The sequence below is a fragment of the Capra hircus genome, chromosome 5, assembly GCF_001704415.2.
Source record: "Capra hircus breed San Clemente chromosome 5, ASM170441v1, whole genome shotgun sequence".
Classification (NCBI taxonomy): Eukaryota; Metazoa; Chordata; class Mammalia; order Artiodactyla; family Bovidae; genus Capra; species Capra hircus.
Window position 1 is genome coordinate 80961195 of NC_030812.1, and position 23935 is coordinate 80985129.

Below are 23935 nucleotides of genomic sequence, written 5' to 3' on the forward strand. Positions count from 1 at the left end.
ATGCCATCCAGCCATCTCACCCTCTGTCATCCCCTTCTCCTCCTGCCACCAATCCCTCCCAGCATCAGGGTCTTTTCCAATGAGTCGACTCTTCACATGAGCCGGCCAAAGTATTGGAGTTTCAGCTTCAGCATCATTCCTTCCAAAGAACACCCAGGACTGATCTCCTTTAGAATGGATTGGTTGGATCTCCTTGGAGTCTGAGGGACTCTCAAGAGTCTTCTACAACACCACAGTTCAAAAGCATCAATTCTTCAGTACTCAGCTTTCTTTACACTCCAACTTTCACATCCATACATGACCACTGGAAAAACCATAACCTTGACTAGATGGACCTTTGTTGGCAAAGTAATGTCTCTGCTTTTCAATACGCTTTCTAGATTGGTCATAACTTTCCTTCCAAGGAGTAAGCATCTTTTAATTTCATGGCTGCAGTCACCATCTGCAGTGATTTTGGAGCCCCCCCAAATAAAGTCTGACACTGTTTCCACTGTTTCCCCATTTAGGCATGACCTAAATCAAATTCTTGATGATTATACAGTGGAAATGACAAATAGATTCAAGGAATTAGATCTGATAGAATGCCTGAAGAACTATGGATACAGGTCTGCGACATTGTACAGGAGGCAGTGATCAAGACCATACCCAAGAAAAGGAAATGCAAAAAGGAAAAATTGTTGTCTGATGAGGCCTTCCAAATAGCGGAGAAAAGAAGAGATACAAAAGGCAAAGGAGAAAAGGAAAGATAATGCTCATCTGAATGCATAGTTCCAAATAAAGGCAAAGAGAGATAAGAAAGCCTTCCTTAGTGTTAAAGGCAAAAGATAGAGGAAAACAATAGAATGGGAAAGACTAGAAATCTCTTCAAGAAAACTAGATACCAAGGGAAGATTTCATGCAAAGATGGGTACAATAAATGGTATAGAACTAACAGAAACAGAAGATATTAAGAAGCGGCAAGAATACACAGAACAATACAAAAAAGATCTTCATTACCCAGATAACCACAATGGTATGATCACTCACCTAGAGCCAGACATCCTGAAATGTGAAGTCAAGCAGGCCTTAGGAAGCATCACTATGAACAAATCTAGTGGAGGTGATAGAATTCCAGTTGAGCTAGTTCAAATCCTAAAAGATGATGCTATGAACATGCTGCACTCAATATGCCAGCAGATTTGGAAAACTCAGCAGTGGCCACAGGACTGGAAAAGGTCAGTTTTCATTCCAATCGCAAAGAAAGGCAATGTCAAAGAATGTTCAAACTACTGCACAATTGCACTCATCTCAGACGCTAGCAAAGTTATACTCAAAAGTTGCCAAGCCAGGCTTCAACAGTATGTGAACTGTAACCTTCCAGATGTTCAAGCTGGTTTTAGAAAAGGCCGAGGAACCAGAGATCAAATTGCCAACATCTGTTGGATCATCAAAACAGCAAGAGAGTTCCAGAAAAACATGTACTTCTGCTTTATTGACTACGCCAAAGCCTTTGACTGTGTGGATCACAATAAACTGTGGAAAATTCTTCAAGAGATGGGAATACCAGACCACCTTAGCTGCCTCTTGAGAAATCTGTATACAAGTCAAGAAGCAACAGTTAGAACAAGAGCCAGAGCAATGAACTGGTTCTAAATCTGAAAAGGAGTACGTCAAGGCTGTATATTGCCACCTTGCTTATTTAACTTTAAGGCAGAGTACATCATGCAAAATGCCAGGCTGGATAAAACACAAACCAGAATGAAGATTGCCAGGAGAAATATCAATAACCTCAGATATGCAGTTGATACCACCCTTATGGCAGAAAGTGAAGAGGAACTAAAGAGCTTCTTGATGAAAGTGAAAGAGGAGGGTGAAAAAACTGGCTTAAAGTCAACATTCAGAAAACGAAGATCATGGCATCTGGTCCATCATTTCCTAGCAAACACATGAGGAAACAATGGAAACAGTGTCAGACTTTATTTTGGGGGACTCAAAATCACTGCAGGTGGTGACTGTAGGCATGGCATTAAAAGATGCTTGCTCCTTGGAAGAAAATGAATGACCAACATAGACAACATATTAAAAAGCAGAGACATTGCTTTGCTGACAAAGGTCTATCTAGTCAAAGCTATGGTTTTTACTGTAGTCATGTATGGATGTGAGACTTGGACTCTAAAGAAAGATGAGCCCTGAAGAATTGATGCTTTTGAACTGTGGTGTCGGAAAAGACTCTTGAGAGTCCCTTGGACTGCAAGGAGATCCAACCAGTCAGTCCTAAAGGAAATCAGTCCTAAATAGTCATTGGTAGGACTGATGCTGAAGCTGAATGTCCAATACTTTGGCCACCTGATGCAAAGAACTGACTCCTGGTAAAGACCCTGATGCTGGGAAAGATTGAAGGCAGGAGGAGAAGGGGAAGACAGAGGATAAGATTGTTGGATGGCATCAGTGACTCAATGGACATGAGTTTGAGCAAGCTGTGGGAATTGGTGATGGACAGGGAAGCCTGGCATGCTGCAGTCCCCGTGGTCATAAAGAGTCAGACATGACTGAGTGACTGAACTGAATTGAACTGAAACTAACACAGTGTTGTTAATCAACTCTACTCCAACATAAGATAAAATTTTAATTCAAAGAAGAAAAAGAATAAAATCAGATAATAAAAATTAGTATTTGACTTAGAAAAAAAATAGAACAAAACTGAATAACACTCACTACCTAATTTAGAGACTTAATATAAAGCTACGGTAACCATGGTCGTGTGGTATTGTTGTTGCTGTTTTAGTTGCTAAGTCGTGTCCAACTCTTTTGAGATCATATAAACCGCAGCCCACTAAAGGACAGGCTCCTCTGTCCCTGGGATTATCCAGGCCAGCTTCTGGAGCGGGTTGCCAGGTCCATCTAAAGGGGATCTCCCTACCCGGAGATTGAAGCCACACCCCTGGCACTGGCAGGCAGATTCTTCACTACTGAGCCACCAGGGTAGACCCAAGTGGATGTTTAAAGTGTCCTTGTTAATGATTGCTAAAAACAATCTAACATGCCTCAGTTAGTGAAGGAATAAATTGTAGCATATTTATATAAGGGAATACTGTTCAGCAGCAAAAAGGAACAAATTATGGATGTGTACAACATGGATGAATCTCAAATTACATTCTTTATACTGAGGAAAGATGGTTGACTCAAAAGGGTGCATGCTATGTAATTCCACTGCGGTGACATTCTAGAATAGGCAGAGCTGTACGGACAGAGAATAGATGAGTGGTCACTAGCAGCCTGGGGAGAGGTGTTAACTATAAAAGAGTATGAGGGATGTGGGGACTGATGAAAGTGTTCTTTATCTTCACTGTGGTGGCTAAACAATAGTATGCATTTTTCAAACCTTGCAGACCTGTACAATAAAAGATATAATTTTACAGTATGTAAATTATAACTTAGTTTTAAAAATGGGAAAAAAGTTTTTGGCCATACCACACAGTTTGTGAGATCTTCGTTTTCCAAGTAGGGATTGAACCCATGCCCTCTGCAGTGAAAGCGTGGGGTCCTAACCACTGGACCAGCAGGGAATTCCCATGGAAAGAAACTTTAATGTGCCAAGTTTGAATTAATAAAACACAGACTCTTTTAAAATCCAAATATTATTCATGCTCTGGAAGAAAAAGGGGGGTACCTTGAATAGGATAGTCAGAAAACTGATACAGAGATGTTTAGCTAAAGGGAAATGGCAACCCACTCCAGTACTCTTGCCTGGAGAATCCCATATACAGAGAAGCCTGGTAGGCTACAGTCCATGGGGTTGCAAAGAGTCGGACACGACTGAGCAACTTCACAATGGTGATGTTTAACTGAATATAAAGAAGATGTTTACCTGAAAGGCAAAGAAACATGTAGAAGAGTAGCCCTGCAGTAGGAAAGAGTTTGGAATGTGGTAGGAAGATTCAGAAGGCCAGAGGGATTTATTTTTTTAAATAGCTTCCATTTATTAATTGCTATTACATATCAGACACTGTATTAAATGCTTTACATATGGCATTTTGTTTAATACCCACAATAAACCAATGAGGTGGCTATCAGTACTTCTTTATAGATGAGAAAAGTCAAGGCTTAAAAAAACAGTTTATTAACCTGTCCAAGAAAGGTCAATATCAAGATTCAAACCTGGGTTCCTCTGACTCCAAAGCCCAGTCTCTATGCCAGTGACTGCATAAATAACAACTTTATCATTTCTGTTTCATCTTGAAACTTTTAACCTAAATTCAGATATGCATTTTCAAGTACACTTTAACAGTTTTTTCATGTCATACTGGTTGGATTCCTTTGAACAATACTGGATAAAACTCAAAGATCACTGAAAACCTCATCATGTCCTTTTGATAACTGTTAATGTGACTTCAAGGAGAGAATCTCTGAGGGCAGTCTTTTCCTTGAGAGAAGAGAGAGCAAAGATGCAGATAACTTTGATGTAGCTTCAAGATTCTGTGACATGACTTTTAATTCTAAGGCTTTATGCTTCCCGGGTCTTCCCAGATGGCACTAGAGGTAAAGAATGCACCTGTCAATGCAGGGGACATAAGAGACGCAGGTTCAGTCCCTGGGTTGGGAAGATGCCCTGGAGAAGGAAATGGCAACCCACTCCAGGATTCTTGTCTGGAGAATCCCATGGGCAGAGGAGCCTGGTGGGCTGCAGTCCATAGGGTCGCAAAGAGTTGGACACGACTGAAGTGACTTAGCACATATACTTCGTATCCTAAAGATTTTACCCACCTTAAACCTGTAGTTTCATACATTTCTGAAGCTATGAAACTTTTCATTATTTTCTGACCCACCCCAACACCCTACAATTACCTCTTCACTGTGTTTTCTGTTAGGCTTATTTTTTGTAAAATATTTTTAATTTTCTCCATCCAGCCTATGTGATCAGCTCCAAGTTCTTTCACTTGTAGACTCATCCGTGTATTCCAGTGGTTAAGCTGAAAGAACATGCTCTCCTGACTCCTACAAAGATATGATTATGATCAGTTTTAAGGTAGAAAGTGTGAAACATCTCACAAAGCCTGAAACCCTCTTTCTATGGGTGGCAAATAAGTCTGCTTATTCATTTTCTGTCACCAAAATGGGCCATGTAGGCACTTAGGCTTTAAGAAAAGTGTTTGGACATTTATTTAATACCCATTTTAACAGACTTTTCTAAGGATGGAGAAAATAAAGTATGTTTTATATTAAGTAAACAATGTAAATATATTTTTAATTTTCCTGTGTGGAATGAATGTTAAGTGTTGATTTCAGGAAGGTGGTTGCATCCTGGTGAAGGAGAAGTTATGTTAGGTATTGATTTCAGGATGGTGGTTACATCTGGGTGAAGGAGAAGTTATATTAATACGTAGGGGAAAGGTCCATAACGATTCAATCATACATTTTTAATAATAGTCACAATATTTTTCATCTCTAGAAAATTACCTAAGAGTGATGAGATGTGTAATAAGTCCAGGGTGCAGAGAAAAGCATGGAAAGAGAACCCCATGGTCTCCCTATGTCCCTCTTCGTCATTCTTGCTGGAATAGGTAGGTAGTTACTTGAGCATGTGATTGCTTTGTGGTTCAAGACATGTACTGATTTAAAATCTTCTAAGCTTTCCATAAGCCCTCTGCTAAGTTTCATTCTCCCCTCCACAAAACACTACTCAGTGTTCCTCTTGCATTTGCCAAGGCTTACTGTTCAAGGATGTTCTCCTCTGAAAACTGCAAAGATGTGGATGCTTGGGGATCTTCATGTTGAATGTGATCTCTTTCTTGCTCATCCTGTTCACTCTGCAGGTCCTGGTCATGCCCAGCCTTCAGCTCCAACTTATCCTGATAAAGATGAAGGGAGCAAACCAGACCAGAAAGGTTATCACAAGAGGTGGTGGCCCCGCTATGGTACCCCTGCCCTCATTACCCTTTCCGAGGCTGGAGTCCTCTGATGCATTTGTGAGGTAGCCTGACATCCCCTCTGCTCTGTGACAGAGGAAGGCTGGGGCAGGAATGTGGAGGGTAGGGAGAACAGATCAGCCTCTTGTTGGTATACCTGTACAGATCATTGCCCAAGTCAATAGAAACAGCATTCACCTACCTCTACAAATTGCTTTTCAGCACATCATCCTTTAAATGACAGCACTGACATGGATAAATGTGGGTACTGAAATTCCCTAGGCCATTCATTCATATTTAGTGATTTGGCCAAGGTCACATGATGCAGTGAGTTAAGTGATGAACCCCGAAAGATATGTCCATGTCCTAATACTAGGCCCCCTGAGAATGTGACCTTGTTTGGAAAAAAGGGTCTTTGCAGATGTAATGAAGTTAATAATGATCTTGAGATGAGATTAGCTTGGATTACCGGGGTGGATCCTAAATCCTATGATGAGTGTCCTAATGAGGAACAGAGGAGGAGAAGACATAGACAGAGAAACTCATGTGGAGATGGAGGCACATTGTAGTTTATGCAGCCACACACTGAGGAATGCCCAGAGTCACCAAAACCTGGAAGAGGAATGGAAAAATTCTCCCCAAAAGCCTTCAGAGGAAGTGTCGTCTCACTGACCCCTTGATTTTGGATTGTTGGCCTCCAGAACTATGACAGAATATATTTTTGTGTGTGTGTGGCTTTAAACTGCCAAGTCTAATTTGTTATAGCTACCACAAGAAACCAACTCATATGGCTGATAAGTATATGGACTAGAGCTTGAACTAGGTTTTCTGATTCCCAACCCATGGCTATTTTCACTGTATCTAGGATTTGGGTTCAGATTAAGGAATACCTAGTTCCTACCTCTGGTGCTTTCACAACCCAGTGGCACCTCACCAGAGAGGAAGGATTATTACCACATTTACAGATGGAGAAACCAAGGCTAGATTTTACAAGTATGATGTGACTCCACTGTCTCTTAGCTACCTCTTTGTAAACAAAAGGCATCCACAGTTTCAATTTATTTCCATTAAATCTTTGGCCAGGATATTCAAAAGCAGCAGAAACACTGATGTAGAGGAAGACAACCACATTGGGAAGCAGAGAACCAGAGGTCTAAGTCTTGTTCTACTGCTGCAAGTGTTGAACAAGCCACTTAACCACCATAAAGCTCAGCTTCCTAGCCTAGCAAGAAAATTGGACCACACCATCTCTAGAGTTCTATGTCCAATAATCTCTGAGACATTTCATATCTTCATCAGTCATTTTACTGTAGTGGTTAATATATCACAAACGAGTCAAAAGGCAAGAAATAGAAATAAAAAGAGTTTTTTAAAAAAATCTACAGGACTAGGACTTCCCTGATGGTCCTGTGGTTAGGACTTTCCCTTCTAATGCAGAGAGTATGAGTTCAATCCCTGGTCAGGGAGTTAGGATCCCACAGGCCTCATGGCCAAAAAAAACCCAAAGCATAAAACAGGGGCAATATTGTAACAAATTCAATAAGGACTTTAAAAATAAAGAAATAAAATCTATAGGACTAAATAAAACCTACGGGACTAAACACATAAAGAAATCTGTGTGTTTTTAAAATAACAGACTAAATGTTGCATAAAATACACAGTCTAAGGGCTTCCCTCATAGTTCAGTTGGTAAAGAATCTGCTTGCAATACAGGAAACCCAGCTTTGATTCCTGGGTTGTGAAGATCCTCTGGAGCAGGAAACGGCAATCCACTCCAGTATTCTTGCCTGGAAAATCCCATGGAGAGAGGAACCTGGCGGGCTACAATTCATAGAGGTCACAGGAGTCGAACATGACTTAGCGACTAAACCAACGGCATTGAAAGTGAAAGTGAAAGTTGCTCAGTCGTGTTCAACTTTTTGTGATTCCAAGGACTATACAGTCCATTGAATTCTCCAGGCCAGAATACTGGAGTGGGTAGCCTTTCTCTTCTCCAGGGGATCTTCCCTACCCAGGGATCAAACCCAGGTCTCCCGCATTGCAGGCGGATTCTTGACCAGCTGAGCCACAAGGGAAGCTAAAGACATTACTTTCCATTTATGTGCAGCTTTTGGAAGAGCTCATATTCCTCGGAAAATGAAAAATGGAACTCATCATATTTCCCCTCAACTTGTCCAGTTCCCCCTTCTTGTATATGGCCCCCCATTCATCCAAATGTCTCTGTCTGAAGACTGGAAGAAGTCCTTGAATTGTCATGGGAGACATTCTTTTCCCTTCTCGTTACCCGTTTCATATCCGCTTAGTATAGTATCCACTAATGCTACTTATCTTTTCAGTCGGTGTCCTTGCATTTCTGTTCATGGCATCCCGGTTGGGGCCCTATCGCAAGTGCTCATCAGTTCCTGACTCCTGTTGGTGTCCTGGCTTCCTGCCTGCATCCTGCTCTATCCTGGCCTCAGCATCCTGCCTGCCTGCTTGCCTGTCATGCCTTTTCCTGCACCCTTCCTCTCTCACAACACTGTTTCTCTTTGACTCCTTTATCCTTGCATGTGCTATGCCTGCTTTCTGAAATGCTTTTCTCCTATCTAGATCATCCTTCAAAACTCAGTTGTCATATCCCCAGTCTTAAGCTCTCCCTCCTGTATCCTTCATTAGCACATCTGCTACTTCTAGGGTGGATTTTTTCGTACACACCCTTGTTCTTGCCTGAGTCCCTCCTAGTGTGTGAGCTCACTGAAGGGAAAGGATTTACATATAATATCCTAGCACATTTGTTGTTCAGTCACTCAGTCCTGTCCAACTCTTTGCGAGCCCATGGACTGCAGGACGCCAGGCTTCCCTGTCCTTCACCATCTTCCAGAGCTTGCTCACACTCATGTCCATTGAATCGATGATGCCGTCCAACCATCTCATCCTCTATCATCCCCTTCTCCTAGCACATAGTGGATGCTCAATAAGTGGTTATAGAAATACATTCTGTTTGTGAGAGATGCAAACAAAAGCAGGAAATAGGAAAGTCTGTTCACTGACCTGGCATCCGAAATCGGCACTATGTATAGCAGTGTCAGGGACTGAAAATGGGACGCCAGTGCAAAATATTCATTTCTAAGTGTTTTAGGGGGCTTTGATGGTTAGACATGGCAGCTTTGGCAGTCTACTAAAAAGCCTATTTTGTTAATTGAAACAACAACTGATCTTATTTTGCTCCTCTTAACTCTTTGTCCATTTCCTGAAAGTGTCCTTTAAATCTTTCTCTTATAAAAGACAAATGTAAGATTATGTAAAGTAGAGACTTTCTGGTTTGCTTTCAGAGAATAAAAGGAAAAGATTTCTTCCTCAAGAAGTCATATATTTGTCCTTTTTCAGCACAGAGCTAAATTTATTAATAATTATTTGTTAATTATGTGACTGCATGTGATATATTTTTCTATAATCAAAGGATTTTCCATATAAATAAATGAACATAAAGAAATACAATCATAAATAAAAAATATATTTTCTTAAACCTTTATGCCCTGACTTGAAGTTTGTGAGAAATAGTCTGTAATAATGAAGGCATTATACCATTCATATACCCTGCGAGTGTAGACTATGTGATAAATCTTACGGAGTAAATAATTTTATTATCTAACTAGACTTATTCTATCCTAGGCCAACAAGTGATAGTATCATTGTTCACTGACTAATGGTAGGAACATTTTCCTGGAGTCCAGTTACAAGGACCCCACAAAGAATCAGATAACAGTATTTACAGAGTTTTACCTTCAATTTATGTGTTCACTAAGTTCATGGCTCCCACATCTCATTTTCCCCTTTCTTTCCCCTCTTTAAGACTCCTCTTCTAATTTAGTTCCTATTTTGTTTTGTTTTGTTTTGTTTTTGTAATGGATATCTGTCTCTTTCCACTTTTTGATTGTCTCATTGTTATCTATACACCACACATCTAACTCTATCCCTTCACACCTTCTATCCCCTTCTATTTCTTTTTTCTGTATATTTATTTTTATTTATTTATTTTGCTGTACCAGGTTTAGTTATAACACTCAGTATCTTCTCTTGTTGCAGCATGTGACATCTTTCAGTTACAGCATGTGGATTCTTAGTTGTAGCATGTGGGATCTAGTTCCCTGACCAGGGATCAAACCTGATTGTCCTGCATTGGGAGCTCAGAGTCTTAGCCACTGGACCACCAAGGAAGTCCCATTTCTATTTCTTTTTTTTTTCTTTTTCTTTTTTCCCTTACTGCAGAGTCCTTGAAAGTAAAGCCCAGCTTAGGATGTTCTTTGAGGACTCTTCCCTCTAAGGATTATAGAGTTGGCTGGCTATCCCCAAGCCCAAAATGTATTCAAAAGAGAAGTAGACAAAAAGATGAATCCTGGACTTCCTTGGAGGGTTGAATAAGCCTCAGAATAGGAAATACCCACTCCACAGATTGGAAACCACCTTCCTCTATAGCCAATAACCTGGGGAATCTATGGGGGAGATTTGGACATCAATAATTAAAGGAATCTTAGCCATGCATTTGCTTTGAACTAAAAGAAAGCATAAACTCTTTCCATGACAAACTCCAGCGTCAAGTTTCTCCATTCATGTCAGCTAGATGACTGAATTTCAAAGACTGAGAGAGGTTCAGACTGAATTAAGAGTAAATTAGTGCTCATTCCAATAGCTTATATACTAATATTTGAATGATACAGAGATTAACATGGCCCCTGAACAAGGATGACATGCAAATTCATGAAATGTTCCATATTTTTTGAGAAAGTTAAAAAAAACTCATTTAAAATTGCTTCAAAAGGAATAAAACACTTAGGAATAAATAACCAAAGAGAATAAAGACCTATACTCTGAAAAGTATAAAAAAATTAATGAAGGAAATTGAAGATGATACAAGAAATGGAATAATATTCTGTGCTCTTGGATTGGAAGAATTAATATTATTAAAATGATCATACTACCCAAAACAGTCTACAGATTTAATACAATCTCTGTTAAAATACCCAGGACATTTTTCATAGAACTAAAACAAATAATAATAAAATTTATATGGAACCACAAAAAGACCCTAAATTACCAGAACAATCCTGAGGAAAAAGAAAAAAGCTGAAGGTATCACCCTTCCAGACTTTAGACTACACAACAAGACTATAATAATTGAAACAGCATGGTACTAGCACATAGATCAATGGAACAGAATAGAGAGCCCAGGAATAAACCCACACATATATGGTTAGTCTTTAACAAAGAAGATAAGAACATACAATGGAGAAAAGACAGTCCCTTCAATAAGTGGTGCTGGAAAATCTGCACAGCCACATGTAAAACAATGAGATTAGAACATTTCCTTACACCATAAACAAAAATAAACTCAAAATGGTAAATTGTTAGAAGAGAACATAGGCAGAACACACTTTGACATAAATTGCAGCAATATTTTTTTGTGATCTGCCTAAGGCAAAAAATAAAATAAAAGCAAAAATAAACGAATGGAACATAATTAAACAGAAAAGTGGTATCACCTCACACCAATCAGAATGGTTGTCTTCAAAAAGTCTGCAAGTAACAAACACTGGAGAGGGTGTGGAGCAAAAGGAACCCTCCTTACAGTGTTGGTGGCACTGTAAATTGTTTGAGACCCCATGGACCATAGCCCCCCAGGCTCTTCTATCCATGGACTTCTCCAGGTAAGAATGCTGGAGTGGGTTGCCATGCCCTTTTCCAGGGGATCTTCCTAACCCAGGGATCAAACCCAGGTCTCCTGAAATGCAGGCAGATTCTTTATTGTTCGAGCTACCCAGAAAGGCAAAATTGTTGTCTGAGGAGGTCTTACAAATAGCTGAGAAAAGAAGAGAAATAAAAGGCAAAGGAGAAAAGGAAAAATATATCCATCTGAATGCAGAGTTCCAAAGAATATCTGGAGAAAATCCTAAGTCAAAATGATACACGCACCGTTATGTTGATTGTAGCACTATTTACAATAGCCAAGACATGGAAGCAACCTAGATGTCCAGTGACAGATGAATTTAGATAATGGAATAGATAATAGAATATTACTCATCCACAAAGAAGAATGAAATAATGCCATTTGTAGCAATATGGTGAACCTACAGATTATCATTCTAAGTGAAGTAAGCCGAGCGGAGAAAGACAAATATCAGATGATATCACTTATATGTGGAATCTAATACATATATTTATTTTCTTGGGTTCCAAAATCACTGTGGATGGTGACTGCAGCCATGAAATTAAAAGATGAGTAACGGATCTCTGTAATGCATCCTATTGGGAGACAATTTGCAATTCAAGGACAAATCTACATGGAGTAATTTGCTCTGAGGTGAAAAATGTCACAATTATTTTGTAAATTTTAAGAACAAAAATAATGTAATGCACAATTCTCTGTATGAGAACACTAGTAAGTCCATTGTGTAATAACCGCTGCCTTCAGAAGAAAGAATACCTTCCTCTTTTTCAAGCTCTAACCATCTTGTACCTATTAGGAGGAAACCTTGAGATATATCCTTACCATTTTAGGATATGAAATATGAAGTTTCTCTCTTCACCCACTGTTATGTTTAAGTCTGTCCCTTACCCATTTTTTAGTCTCCAAATCTTGAAAGAAGTCAGTTTGACGGTTTTCAGAGCAAATGTCCTCATCATCTGTTCTGTCCAAGTTGTGGTCCATTTTGGTAAGTTCCCTTAGCAAACTGTAAGTCACACGATGGAGAGGTTGTTATTACGTCTTCAGTCTACAGTTTAGGCCTGCCCCAAACATTTCTAGAGGAAGAACACCTGGATCTTTCTGGCCCCCAAAAGCACCTGCTACTCTTATACTGATTTTATTCTGTTTGAATAATGTCTAGTGCAGTGTATTACTCAAGATAGAAATAGAGAGGCTGGATAAATATTTGTTGATTGACTCAATAAATGATTTAACACTGAGATTCTGAATTCTAAAGCCCCTGCACAAACATACTGTGTGTGTGCAAATGTATGTGTAAAATAAACAAATAATAAATATTCTTCTTTTAAAAGTAGAGTTAAAAAGTATCATATGGTAAAACCCTGGTAGTTCAGCAGTTAGGACTCCATGATTTCACTGCTGAAGGCCTGGGTTTGACCCCTGCTTGGGGAACTAAGACTAAAATTTAAGCCACACAGCATGGCACCACCCCCCCCACCCGCCAAAGAAGAGTGTCCTATGGTTCATGGGAAAGGAGTAAGTCTGTGCTACCATCATGCTCTCTAGACCCCGAGATGTCCTCCTCCCAACATTCACTAGTTTATTTATTCTTCCACAGAGATTCTATGCATAAATAAGCAGCTATGTTTATGTAAATATATATATGCTTTTAAAAATACAAATTAGAGGATATTACATACACTTTCTGTACTTTATAGGGCTTCTGTAAAAGTTCAGACAGTAAAGCACTCACTTGCAATGCAGGAGACCAGGGTTCAATCCCTGGGTCAGAAAAATCCCCTGGAGGAGATAGCCACCCACTCCAGTATTCTTGCCAGGAGAATTCTATGGACAGAGGAGCCTGGAGGGCTACAGTCCACAGAGTGGCAAAGAGTTGGACATGACTGAGTGACTAATGGAGAAGGCAATGGCACCCCACTCCAGCACTCTCGCCTGGAAAATCCCATGGACGGAGGAGCCTGGTAGGCTGCAGTCCATGGGGTCGCTGAGAGTCGGACACGACCGAGCGACTTCACTTTTGCTTTTCACTTTCATGCATTGGAGAAGGAAATGGCAACCCACTCCAGTGTACTTGCCTGGAGAATCCCAGGGTCAGGGGAACCTGGTGGGCTGCCGTCCATGGGGTCGCACAGAATCAGACATGACTGAAGTGACTTAGCAGCAGCAGCAGCAGCAGCAGCAGAGTGGCTAATACACATATGCTGTACTTTATATTTCTTTTCTAATGACTTCTTTTGGAGTCCATTTCATATTAGTACCTATAGAGCTGCCTCATTTTAAACATTGTTATATGGTATTCCCTCCTGAGGCTATATCACAATTTGCTAATCAGTTCTCTATTTATGTTTATATGCAGTGTTTCTAATCAATTACCACTACAAAGAATGCTACAATGAATATCCCTACACATCTATGTGTATATGTGCAAGAATATCTATTGAATAAGCTCTACAATAGCATTGCTGGGTCAATAGACACATATACTTTAAAAATACGTGTGTGTGTGTGTGTGTGTGTGTGTGTGTGTGTGTGCACTCAGTAGCTCAGTCATGTCTGACTGTTTGCTACCTCATGGACTGTAGTCTGCCAGGCTCCTCTGTCCAGGGAATTTTCCAGGCAAGAATACTGGAGTGGGTTGCCATTTCCTCCTCTAGGGGATTTTCCCAACCCAGGGATCAAACCCGAATCTTTGGTGTCTCCTGCATTGGCAGGTAAATTCTTTACAACTATGCTCCCTGGGAAGCCCAAAATTTTGATAGAGTTTATCAAATTATGCTTAAAAGGGGCTAAATCCATTTAAAATTCCAGAAAAAAATGATGAGGGTTCCTGTTTTCCCATTCTTTTCTAAAATCATGTATTAGAAACATTTTTGATCTTTGTCAATCTGGTAAATTTAAACTGGTTTATCACTGTAGTTTTAATCTCTTTTTATGAGAGTTTGAACATCTTTACCTGTGTGTATAAAACTCATTTGTGTTTCTGTTGTTGTGGTAATTGTATTGATAATCCCTTGCCTATTACCTACTGGACTATTGTTATTCTGCTAGACTGCATATATGTGTGTAGATTACACACACACACACATACTCAGATATACTTTTGAATGAATCACAATATACAAGTGATAAAGGCCTATGGCAGTAGTTTCTTATATACGGGTCTTGAACCTTGAGGTGGGGGGCCCTCTCTACCTATCCTTCAGAGAAAGTGGTCCTGGAATCAACACACATTTCTATAGATTTAAAAAATACTGCTGACATATAAACATAACGTAAACATATACTGTTTCCAAATGTATATGCTACTATTATTAATAAGTTATAAATGAATTTTAAAACATCTTTGATGTAGTAGCTTTTTTGACATATGAGAGGTTCTGAGAAATCTTTTCCTTTAAAATATTTCTTTTGATTTAAAAAGGCTGTAAACCATTTTTATAGTCTACAATTTTATCAAACCTGGGTCTCCTGCATTGCAGGTATATTTTTTACCATCTGAGCCACCAGAACAAGCAGAGATCAGAGGATTGTACCCAGCCCTAAACAGCAAGAAATCGTCTCCTCTGGGCACGCAAATGGGTGACTGTAGTAAATTGTCACAGAGGGTGGTCTGGACCTCAGGACCTTGAGAGACAGAATTCCTAAGGGACAGAGGGGACTGTAGACTGGAAAAACAGGACCTGATTGGCAGGCATTTCCCTAGAAGAGTGATTTATGGCTATGATTAGGAACAGACGGAGGGAAAAGCGCTGGGAACCACAGAGACACTGGAATCATCTGGGCAACCAAGGGCTGGCCAATCAGTCTGTGGCAAAACTGAGCTTTATCTTTTTTTAAAAATTTTTTGTTGTACTGAGTCTTCATTGCTGCACACAGACTTTCTCTAGTTGCAGGAAACAGGGGCTACTCTTCCTTGCAGTGTGCGGGCTTCTCGTTGCAGCGGCTTCTCTTGTTGCAGAGCACAGGCTCTAGGCACCTAGGCTCCGGTAGTTGTGGTGCATGGGCTTAGTTGCCCCGCGGCATGTGGGATCTTCCTGGACCAGGAAGCCCTTGCTCCCTGCATTGGCAGACAAATTCTTAACCACTGGACCACCAGGGAAGTCCTGAGCTTCATCTTTCACCTATGTGGGGCCCCACAGTGGAAGTGGGGCAAAGGCGACTCCTGTGAAGGAGAAGCTACAGGAAGATGCCAGAACCCAGAGTGTGACAAAGAAGAATAAATCTTCGATCTCTTTCAGGAAAGACTCTGTGACCTGCCCAATCTCATATAGCTCCAATCTGGACAGTTTGTCTTGTGTCCTGAAGATGGTAAACGTTACCAAGGCAACTCCAAACTCTGAAAGATGAATGATCACTGAGTTCTGCTGAGTTTTGTGTCACTTTCCAGTCCAAAACTTAAAATATGCTACAAATAATAATATTTCCTTATTTTGGTAACTCTTTAGCATCCTAATGGCTTCCATTGGTTGATTTAAAGGAAAATATCTTCCTCTAAAATCAAGTAGCTTCACAAATTCTGTCCCCAAACATTTTCTCACATTTCAAACAACAACAGTCAGTGTCCTAATGATGGCTTATGTTTGTGCAGCTCCTAATAAATTATGAAGTACCTCTTACACATTTCTTTATCTGTGGGCATGCTTAGTCACTTAGTCATGTTCAACCCTTTGTCATCCCATGGACTGTAGCTCACCAGCCTCCTCTGTTCATGAAATTCTCCAGGCAAGAATTCTGGAGTGGGTAGCCATTCCTTTCTCCAAGGGATCTTTCTGACCCAGGGATTGAACCTGGGTTTCCTGCATTGCCATCAGATTTTTTGCCGTCTCAGCCTCCAGGGAAGCCCTTCTTATCCAGTTCCCACAACAGCACAGTGAAGAAGGTTTTGTTGTTGTTGTTTGGTTGCTAAGCTGTGTCCAACTCTTTTGCGACCCCATGGACTGTAGCCCACTGATCACCTCTGTCCGTGAGATTTCCCAGGCAAGAATACCAGAGTGGGTTGCCATTTCATCCTCCAGGGGATCTTTCGCAACCCAGGAATCAAACTCATGTCTCCGTCAGCTCCTGCATTGGCAGGAGGATTCAAAGGTATTAGCCCCATTTTCTGTGACTCTGGGAGGTGGTGTACTGTATTTAGAATCGTATAGCAAATCCAGGACCCAGAACGTCCATGTCCTCACAGCTACTCGTAAGGGATTTCTCCCCCACACCAAAGATAATCTAGACCAAGCTCTCCAATAAAACTTTCTGTGATGGTAGAAATGTTCTCTATACTGTTCAGTTCAATAGTACCAGACACCTATGTCTACCTATGAGCAATTGAGCAGTGACTAATGCAACCGAGGAATGAATATTTGATTTAATTGAAATACACTTTTAAATAGTCACATGGAGCAAGGGGCTACCATATTGGACACCTCAGAATTTGCTGGACCAGGGATCCACAAGCTATCTTTTGTGGGCCAAATCCATCCTGCTTTCTGCTTCTGTAAATAACTTTTTTTTTTTAACACAGCCACATCTATTCCTTCTCATATTGTCTGTGAGTGCTTTGGTGTTGCTATGACAGAGTGGAATGGTTGCAAGAGGGACATAAATTTGGCATGTAAAGCCTAAAATATTCACTTTCTGGCCCTTTATGGAAAAAAAAATTGCCAACCCCTGTTCTAGACCATCTTTTTCTATGATAGTGGGTATTTCCTACAATGAATCAACTGATTGCAGTGAATAACAACTTCACAACTTCCCTGGTGATCAGTGGTTAAGAATCCACCTGCCAATGCAGGGGAAAAGTCTGATCACTAGCCCAGGGAAATTCCACATGCCTCAGAGCAACTAAGCGCATGCACCATAACTACCGAGCTTGTGTTCTAGAGTCCATGCCCTGCAACAAGCGAAGTCACTGCAATGAGAACCCCACACACTGCCTCTAGAGAGTATCCCCTGCTTGCCACAGCTGGAGAAAGCCTGTGTGCAGCAGCAAGACTCAGCACAGTCTAAATAAATTAAATAAATAAAAAGAAAAGATTTTGGATTTTAGAGAGTCAGGCTGAGTTCATATCACAGCATCAATACATAGCAGCTGGGCATAATCTTAAGGTTCTAGGTCTTACTTTCCTCACCTGTAGAATGCGGCTTAACACAGTGTCAGAAAGATGCAAACACTTGGCGATGGTTTCTACCTATTTATAATTAAAATAGAAATGGGAGCTATTGTAAGATATCTTTGGCCTCAAATATTACAATAATTATAACAACAATAATAATATGCTTACATACGTGCAGCACCTTCAGTTTATAAGGCACTTTCACTAAGTTATTTATTTAATTCTCATCTCCACCCTATAGTCAGTCAACCAAAGCAGATTTTATTAATTTTTTGATGTATAAACTGAGAGAAATGATCCATGATCTATCCAAAATTTTATTGCTAGAAAATGGTAGAAACAGGATTTTAACCTGCAAATTTTGGTTACAAGTTTTACAATCATCCTACTATTAAATGTAAATTTGAGGCCCACTATGTTTTCATGCTAAAGAATTCACCTGCATGCAAGAGACAGGGTTCAATCCCTGCATCTGGAAGATCCCCTGGAGAAGGAAATGGTAACCCATTCCTGTATCCTTACCTGGAAAATCCCATGGAGAGAGGAGTCTAGCGGGCTACAATCCATGGGGTTGCAAAAGAATCAAACACGACTTAGTGACTAAACAGCAAAACATTAGTCAGCAGCCTTCTTACTTCAAAATAAAACCATCTTTTGAAGCACCTTATAAATAGTTCTGTAGTGTGGGCCCTTGCTACTTACTCAAAGTATGGTCTGTAGATCAGCAGCATCAGTATCAAATAGGAGCTTGAATCTCAGATCCCACCCGAGACTCAGTGACTCAGCTTCCACATTTTCACAAGATCCCAGGGGATTCCTAACCCTGTTAAAGTCTGGAAGTACCTGCACTCTAGGCCTCATCAGCTAGAATCTGTCTTCTCCCTCCTCCACCTTGGCTCTTCATTCCTATATGTTTACACTATGGGCCTCTAGGAATTTGGGGTACAACTGAGTGAATCCCTCCTCCTTCCCCCTCTCCACTTCATCAAAACCTTTAAAGTTACAAATTTGGAGAAGTGTTAGTCAAAAGGAACAGAACAACTGTTTCAAAAAACAGCTGATGAAATCTATAATTGACATTTTTTGGACATTTTCTCCAAGCCAGACCACCTACCTGCTAGCTGGTCAATTTGGGATCTCAAAAATTTTATAGCATGATATTAAAAATCAGGGATTTGGTGTCATCTTGGCCCTGGCACAGTTAAAATGAGCAGGTATGGCTATGAAATTGTATATACCTGGTAATATCCTTGCTCCTTCCAATCTGGTGATCACAGACACCTCTAGGTTCAGTGGGATAGGCTAGAAACAGTCAAGTTTCCCTGGAGCGTTCTGGTGATGCTGGGTCCTCCTTTCCCCAGCAACAAAGGCAGAGAGGAGGCCATTGATGAGGGTGCACACCTAGGCAGATGAGTTTGCAGTTGGACTTGCCCTCTTTGACATTCCGCTTAGAATGCAGCACATGTGACCCTTCAACCCCCTCTCACAAGGTTCCAGGGACATAGTGCTCTCCTGCTTTTCTTTTACCTGTGTCTCCAGCCTATCTCCAAGCTTCCTTGCTTCTCTTGCCAACTCTTTGGAAATGAAATCCTGCCCTGGCCTCAACCCTCTGTCCGTCCATCCACTGGGGTCTGACGGGAGGTTCTGGGGTGATCTTCTAACCTCAGCTTCTCCCACGTCTGCCCTTTCATCTCCTTGCCTAAACAAGGCATCCAAGACCTTCTACGATGGAGGACAGAACTTCATCTACTCCTTCCCCACTTCAGCAGGAATGAGGAAGCAGTTTACCAGCTTTCAAACCAGGGCTGCCCCTACTCCTTGGCTTGGTCACCTATTTGCCTTTGAGGTCCGCGTTTCCTCTTACTGCCCTCCACAACCCACTTTCACTTCCTCTAGGAATTCAATGCTAAGTTCCCATTTCTCCCCACATCCCATCTTCTCCCGTCCTTCTTGAGGAATCCAGCAGATAACATTCTGACTTTATAGGTCCTCAGCCCCTCAACTCTTAAGGCTTTCCCCTTCACCTACCAAAATTATTCAGCAGCACTGAGACCAAACACAGATCTTTTCTTTATAAGCATGAACATTAGAATTAGATTGTTGATGGAGACCTGGGTTTGCCATTTATCAGCTATTTGATTTGCAACAAAATTTAAACTTTTGTCTGAAAAATGGGGCTGAGACTACCTGCCTAATTGGTTTGCTGGGAAGTTGGAGGCAATAATGTGAGGAAGGAGTTTGGGGCTGGGCTGGACGATTGCTAGTGCTCCCATTAGAACGTGGGCTCCTTGAAGACGGGATGTTTGCGTGCATTGACTGCTGCATTCCCAGCACTGGAAGGCGGCTGGTACATAATAGGTATTCAGCCAAACTGTGTCAAAAAAATGGGGTGAATGCACATATGCTGGCCATCGTTTTACGGCAACATTTTAGGTCTTGTCAGCACTCTGAGTGTTTCCTCAGCTAGAAGCTTAATCTAAGATGTCTCATATCCCTCCTGGACTTCCCTAAGCTCCCTTCCTACCTGGGAACCCAGACGACCTCGCACTGAGATCTCTCACAGTGCCTGGGAGGCCCAGCTTCAGCCTTGGGTTCTTGCTTGATATTACGACTAGGCTCCTAGCTTTGGTTGTCCTAGGTGACCTCATGTTTCTTTAGAAGACTGTTATGAGTGGTTCCACCACAATTTAACAGCAGTGCATGCAGGCAGGCTAAGTCACTCAGTTATGTCCAGTTCTTTGTGACCCCATGGACTGTATCTGCCAGGCTCTTCAGTCCATGGGATTTCCCAGGCAAGAATACTGGAGCGGGTTGCCATGCCCTCCTCCAGAGGATCTTCCCAATCCAGGGATCAAACCTGCATCTCTTATGTCCCCTGAATCGGCAGGCAGGTTCTTTACCACTAGCGCCCCCTGGGAAGCCCTTAACAACAACACCAGCAATAATAGTAGCTTACACTTACTGACTGTATAGAGCTTCTTCAACTTTTGCTGCAGAGAATATAATCAATCTGATTTCAGTGTTGACCATCTGGTGATGTCCATGTGTAGAGTCTTCTCTTGTGTTGTTGGAAGAGGGTGTTTCCTATGACCAGTGCATTTTCTTGGCAAAACTCTATTAGTCTTTGCCCTGCTTCATTCCACATTTCAAGGCCAAATTTGCCTGTTACTCCAGGTGTTTCTTGACTTCCTACTTTTGCATTCCAGTCCCCTATAATGAAGAGGACATCTTTTTTAGGTGTTAGTTCTAAAAGGTCTTGTACGTCTTCATAGAACCGTTCACCTTCAGCTTCTTCAGCATTACTGGTTGGGGCATAGACTCGGATTACTGTGATATTGAATGATTTGCCTTGGAAATAAACAGATCATTCCATCATTTTTGAGATTGCATCCAAGTACTGCATTTTGGACTCTTTTGTTGACCATGATGGCTACTCCATTTCTTCTGAGGGATTCCTGCCCTCAGTAGTAGACATAATGGTCATCTGAGTTAAATTCACCCATTCTAGTCCATTTTAGTTCGCTGATTCCTAGAATGTCAACGCTCACTCTTGCGATCTCCTGTTTGACCACTTTCAATTTGCCTTGATTCATGCACCTGACATTCCAGGTTCCTATGCAATATTGCCCTTTACAGCATCGGACCTTGCTTCTATCACCAGTCACATCCACAGCTGGGTATTGTTTTTGCTTTGGCTCCATCCCTTCATTCTTTCTGGAGTTATTTCTCCACTCACCTCCAATAGCATATTGGGCACCTACTGACCTGGGGAGTACCTCTTTCAGTATCCTACCATTTTGCCTTTTCATACTGTTCATGGGGTTCTCAAGGAAAGGATACTGAAGTGTTTTGCCATTGCTTTCTCCAGTGGACCACATTCTGTCAGACCTCTCCACCATGACCCACCCATCTTGTGTTGCCCCGTGAGCATGGCTTAGTTTCATTGAGTTAGACAAGGCTGTGGGAAAGCATCACTATGAACAAAGCTAGTGGAGGTGATGGAATTCCAGTAGAGCTATTTCAAATCCTGAAAGATGATGCTGTGAAAGTGCTGCACTCAATATGTCAACAAATTTGGAAAATTCAGCAGTGGCCACAGGACTAGAAAAGGTCAGTGTTCATTCCAATCCCAAAGAAAGACAATGCCAAAGAATGCTCAAACTACCACACAATTGCACTCATCTCACACGCAAGTAAAGTAATGCTCAAAATTCTCCAAAACAATCTTCAGCAATACATGAACCATGAACTCCCTGATGTTCAAGCTGATTTTAGAAAAGGCAGAGGAGCCAGAGATCAAATTGCCAACATCTGCTGGATCATGGAAAAAGCAAGAGAGTTCCAGAAAAACATCTATTTCTGCTTTATTGACTATGCCAAAGCCTTTGACTGTGTGGATCACAATAAACTGTGGAAAATTCTTCAAGAGATGGGAATACCAGACCATCTAACCTGCCTCTTGAGAAATCTGTATGCAGGCCAGGAAGCAACAGTTAGAACTGGACATGGAACAACAGACTGGTTCCAAGTAGGAAAAGGAGTATGTCAAGGCTGTATATTGTCACCCTGCTTATTTAATTTATATGCAGAGTACATCATGAGAAACATTGGACTGGAAGAAACACAAGCTGGAATCAAGATTGCCGGGAGAAATATCTATAACCTCAGATATGCAGACAACACCACCCTTATGGCAGAAAGTGAAGAGGAACTAAAAAGCCTCTTGATGAAAGTGAAAGAGGAGAGTGAAAAAGTTGGCTTAAAGCTCAACATTCAGAAAACAAAGATCATGGCATCTGGTCCCATCACTTCATGGGAAATAGATGGGGAAACAGCTGAAACAGTGTCAGACTTTATTTGGGGGGGCTCCAAAATCACTGCAGATGATGACTGCAGCCATGAAATTAAAAGACGCTTACTCCTTGGAAGAAAAGTTATGAGCAACCTAGATAGTATATTCAAAAGCAGAGACATTACTTTGCCTACTAAGGTCCGTCTAGTCAAGGTTATGGTTTTTCCTGCGGTCATGTATGGATGTGAGAGTTGGACTGTGAAGAAGGCTGAGTGCCGAAGAATTGATGCTTTTGAACTGTGGTGTTGGAGAAGACTCTTGAGAGTCCCTTGGACTGCAAAGAGATCCAACCAGTCCGTCCTGAAGGAGATCAGATTTCTTTGGAAATTGGGATTTCTTTGGAAGGAATGATGCTGAAGCTGAAACTCCAGTACTTTGGCCACCTCATGTGAAGAGTTGACTCATTGGAAAAGACTCTGATGCTGGGAGGGATTGGGGGCAGGAGAAGAAGGGGAAGACAGAGGATGAGATGGCTGGATAGCATCACGGACTCGATGGACGCGTGTCTGAGTGAACTCCGGGAGTTGGTCATGGACAGGGAGACCTGGCGTGCAAAGAGTCAGACACGACTGAGTGACTGAACTGAACTGAACACTTGCTGAATGTTTACTAATGTGCCAGGCTCTCTTCTAAGTGTCACATGTATGACCTAATTTAACTCTTACTACTTTCCAAATACAGAGGGATCTGGGATTCAAATGTAAAACTGCCTAGTCTGGCTCCCGGGACCGTGTCTTTAAGAACTGTATAGGACAATTCTTCCCATTGGGTTCTCACTGTTCCTCCGCGCAGTTTTACGCATCTCTTGTTGCCCCTAAACATGTTGGCTGCAGCAGCTGCTTCCTGTCTTGCTCGGTTCCTTTCTCACTCTGCCCACTAGATCTCTCTGCGAGCAGTGACCCGGCCACCGCATTACTGCACAGATGGAGGCCGCCTGATGAGAATCTTCCCACAATTCACCACACAGCTCCTCTGTGAAGCACTTCTCCATTCAGAACATGCCATGTATCCCTCATCCTCGCCCTCTGCCCTTCTAAGCTCAGAGAATGTCCTTTCCCACTCTCCTTTCTTCAGGCTCCCTGGAAGACCCTTGTTTGTTTGTGGGTGGCATGGATTGGGGAGGGCGGGATCCTCTGCCATCCGCTATCAATTCTCTAGCAATTTCCAAAACTCTTTTCCAGATTCACTTCAGGCATCCCATGAAGAAGGCACATTTTCTTAGAGGAAGCAGACCTGCAAGTATACTTCTTACGTCTTCAAGCTCTGCCTTTGTACTAACGTTTTGCAAACCAGGTCCTATATCTCCACTTGTAGAAAAATATCCTTCACCCTGTGTATTTGAACTACCATCTTTTTTCTCTCTGTTCTTTTAACATTTCTCAAAATTTCA

At 41.4% G+C, this 23935-nt stretch overlaps 1 protein-coding gene across 1 annotated transcript in view; it reads right to left on the reverse strand.

The window, feature by feature from the left end:
- SMCO2 (single-pass membrane protein with coiled-coil domains 2) overlaps nucleotides 1–23935 on the reverse strand; it is an 85236-nt gene that overhangs the window by 17627 nt on the left and 43674 nt on the right. The window contains exons 2-4 of the mRNA XM_013964094.2: nucleotides 12478–12592; nucleotides 5692–5822; nucleotides 4825–4974 (exon numbers count right to left, since the gene is read on the reverse strand). Coding sequence (XP_013819548.2) covers nucleotides 4825–4974; nucleotides 5692–5822; nucleotides 12478–12592 — 396 coding nt within the window. The remainder of the gene's footprint in view (nucleotides 1–4824; nucleotides 4975–5691; nucleotides 5823–12477; nucleotides 12593–23935) is intronic.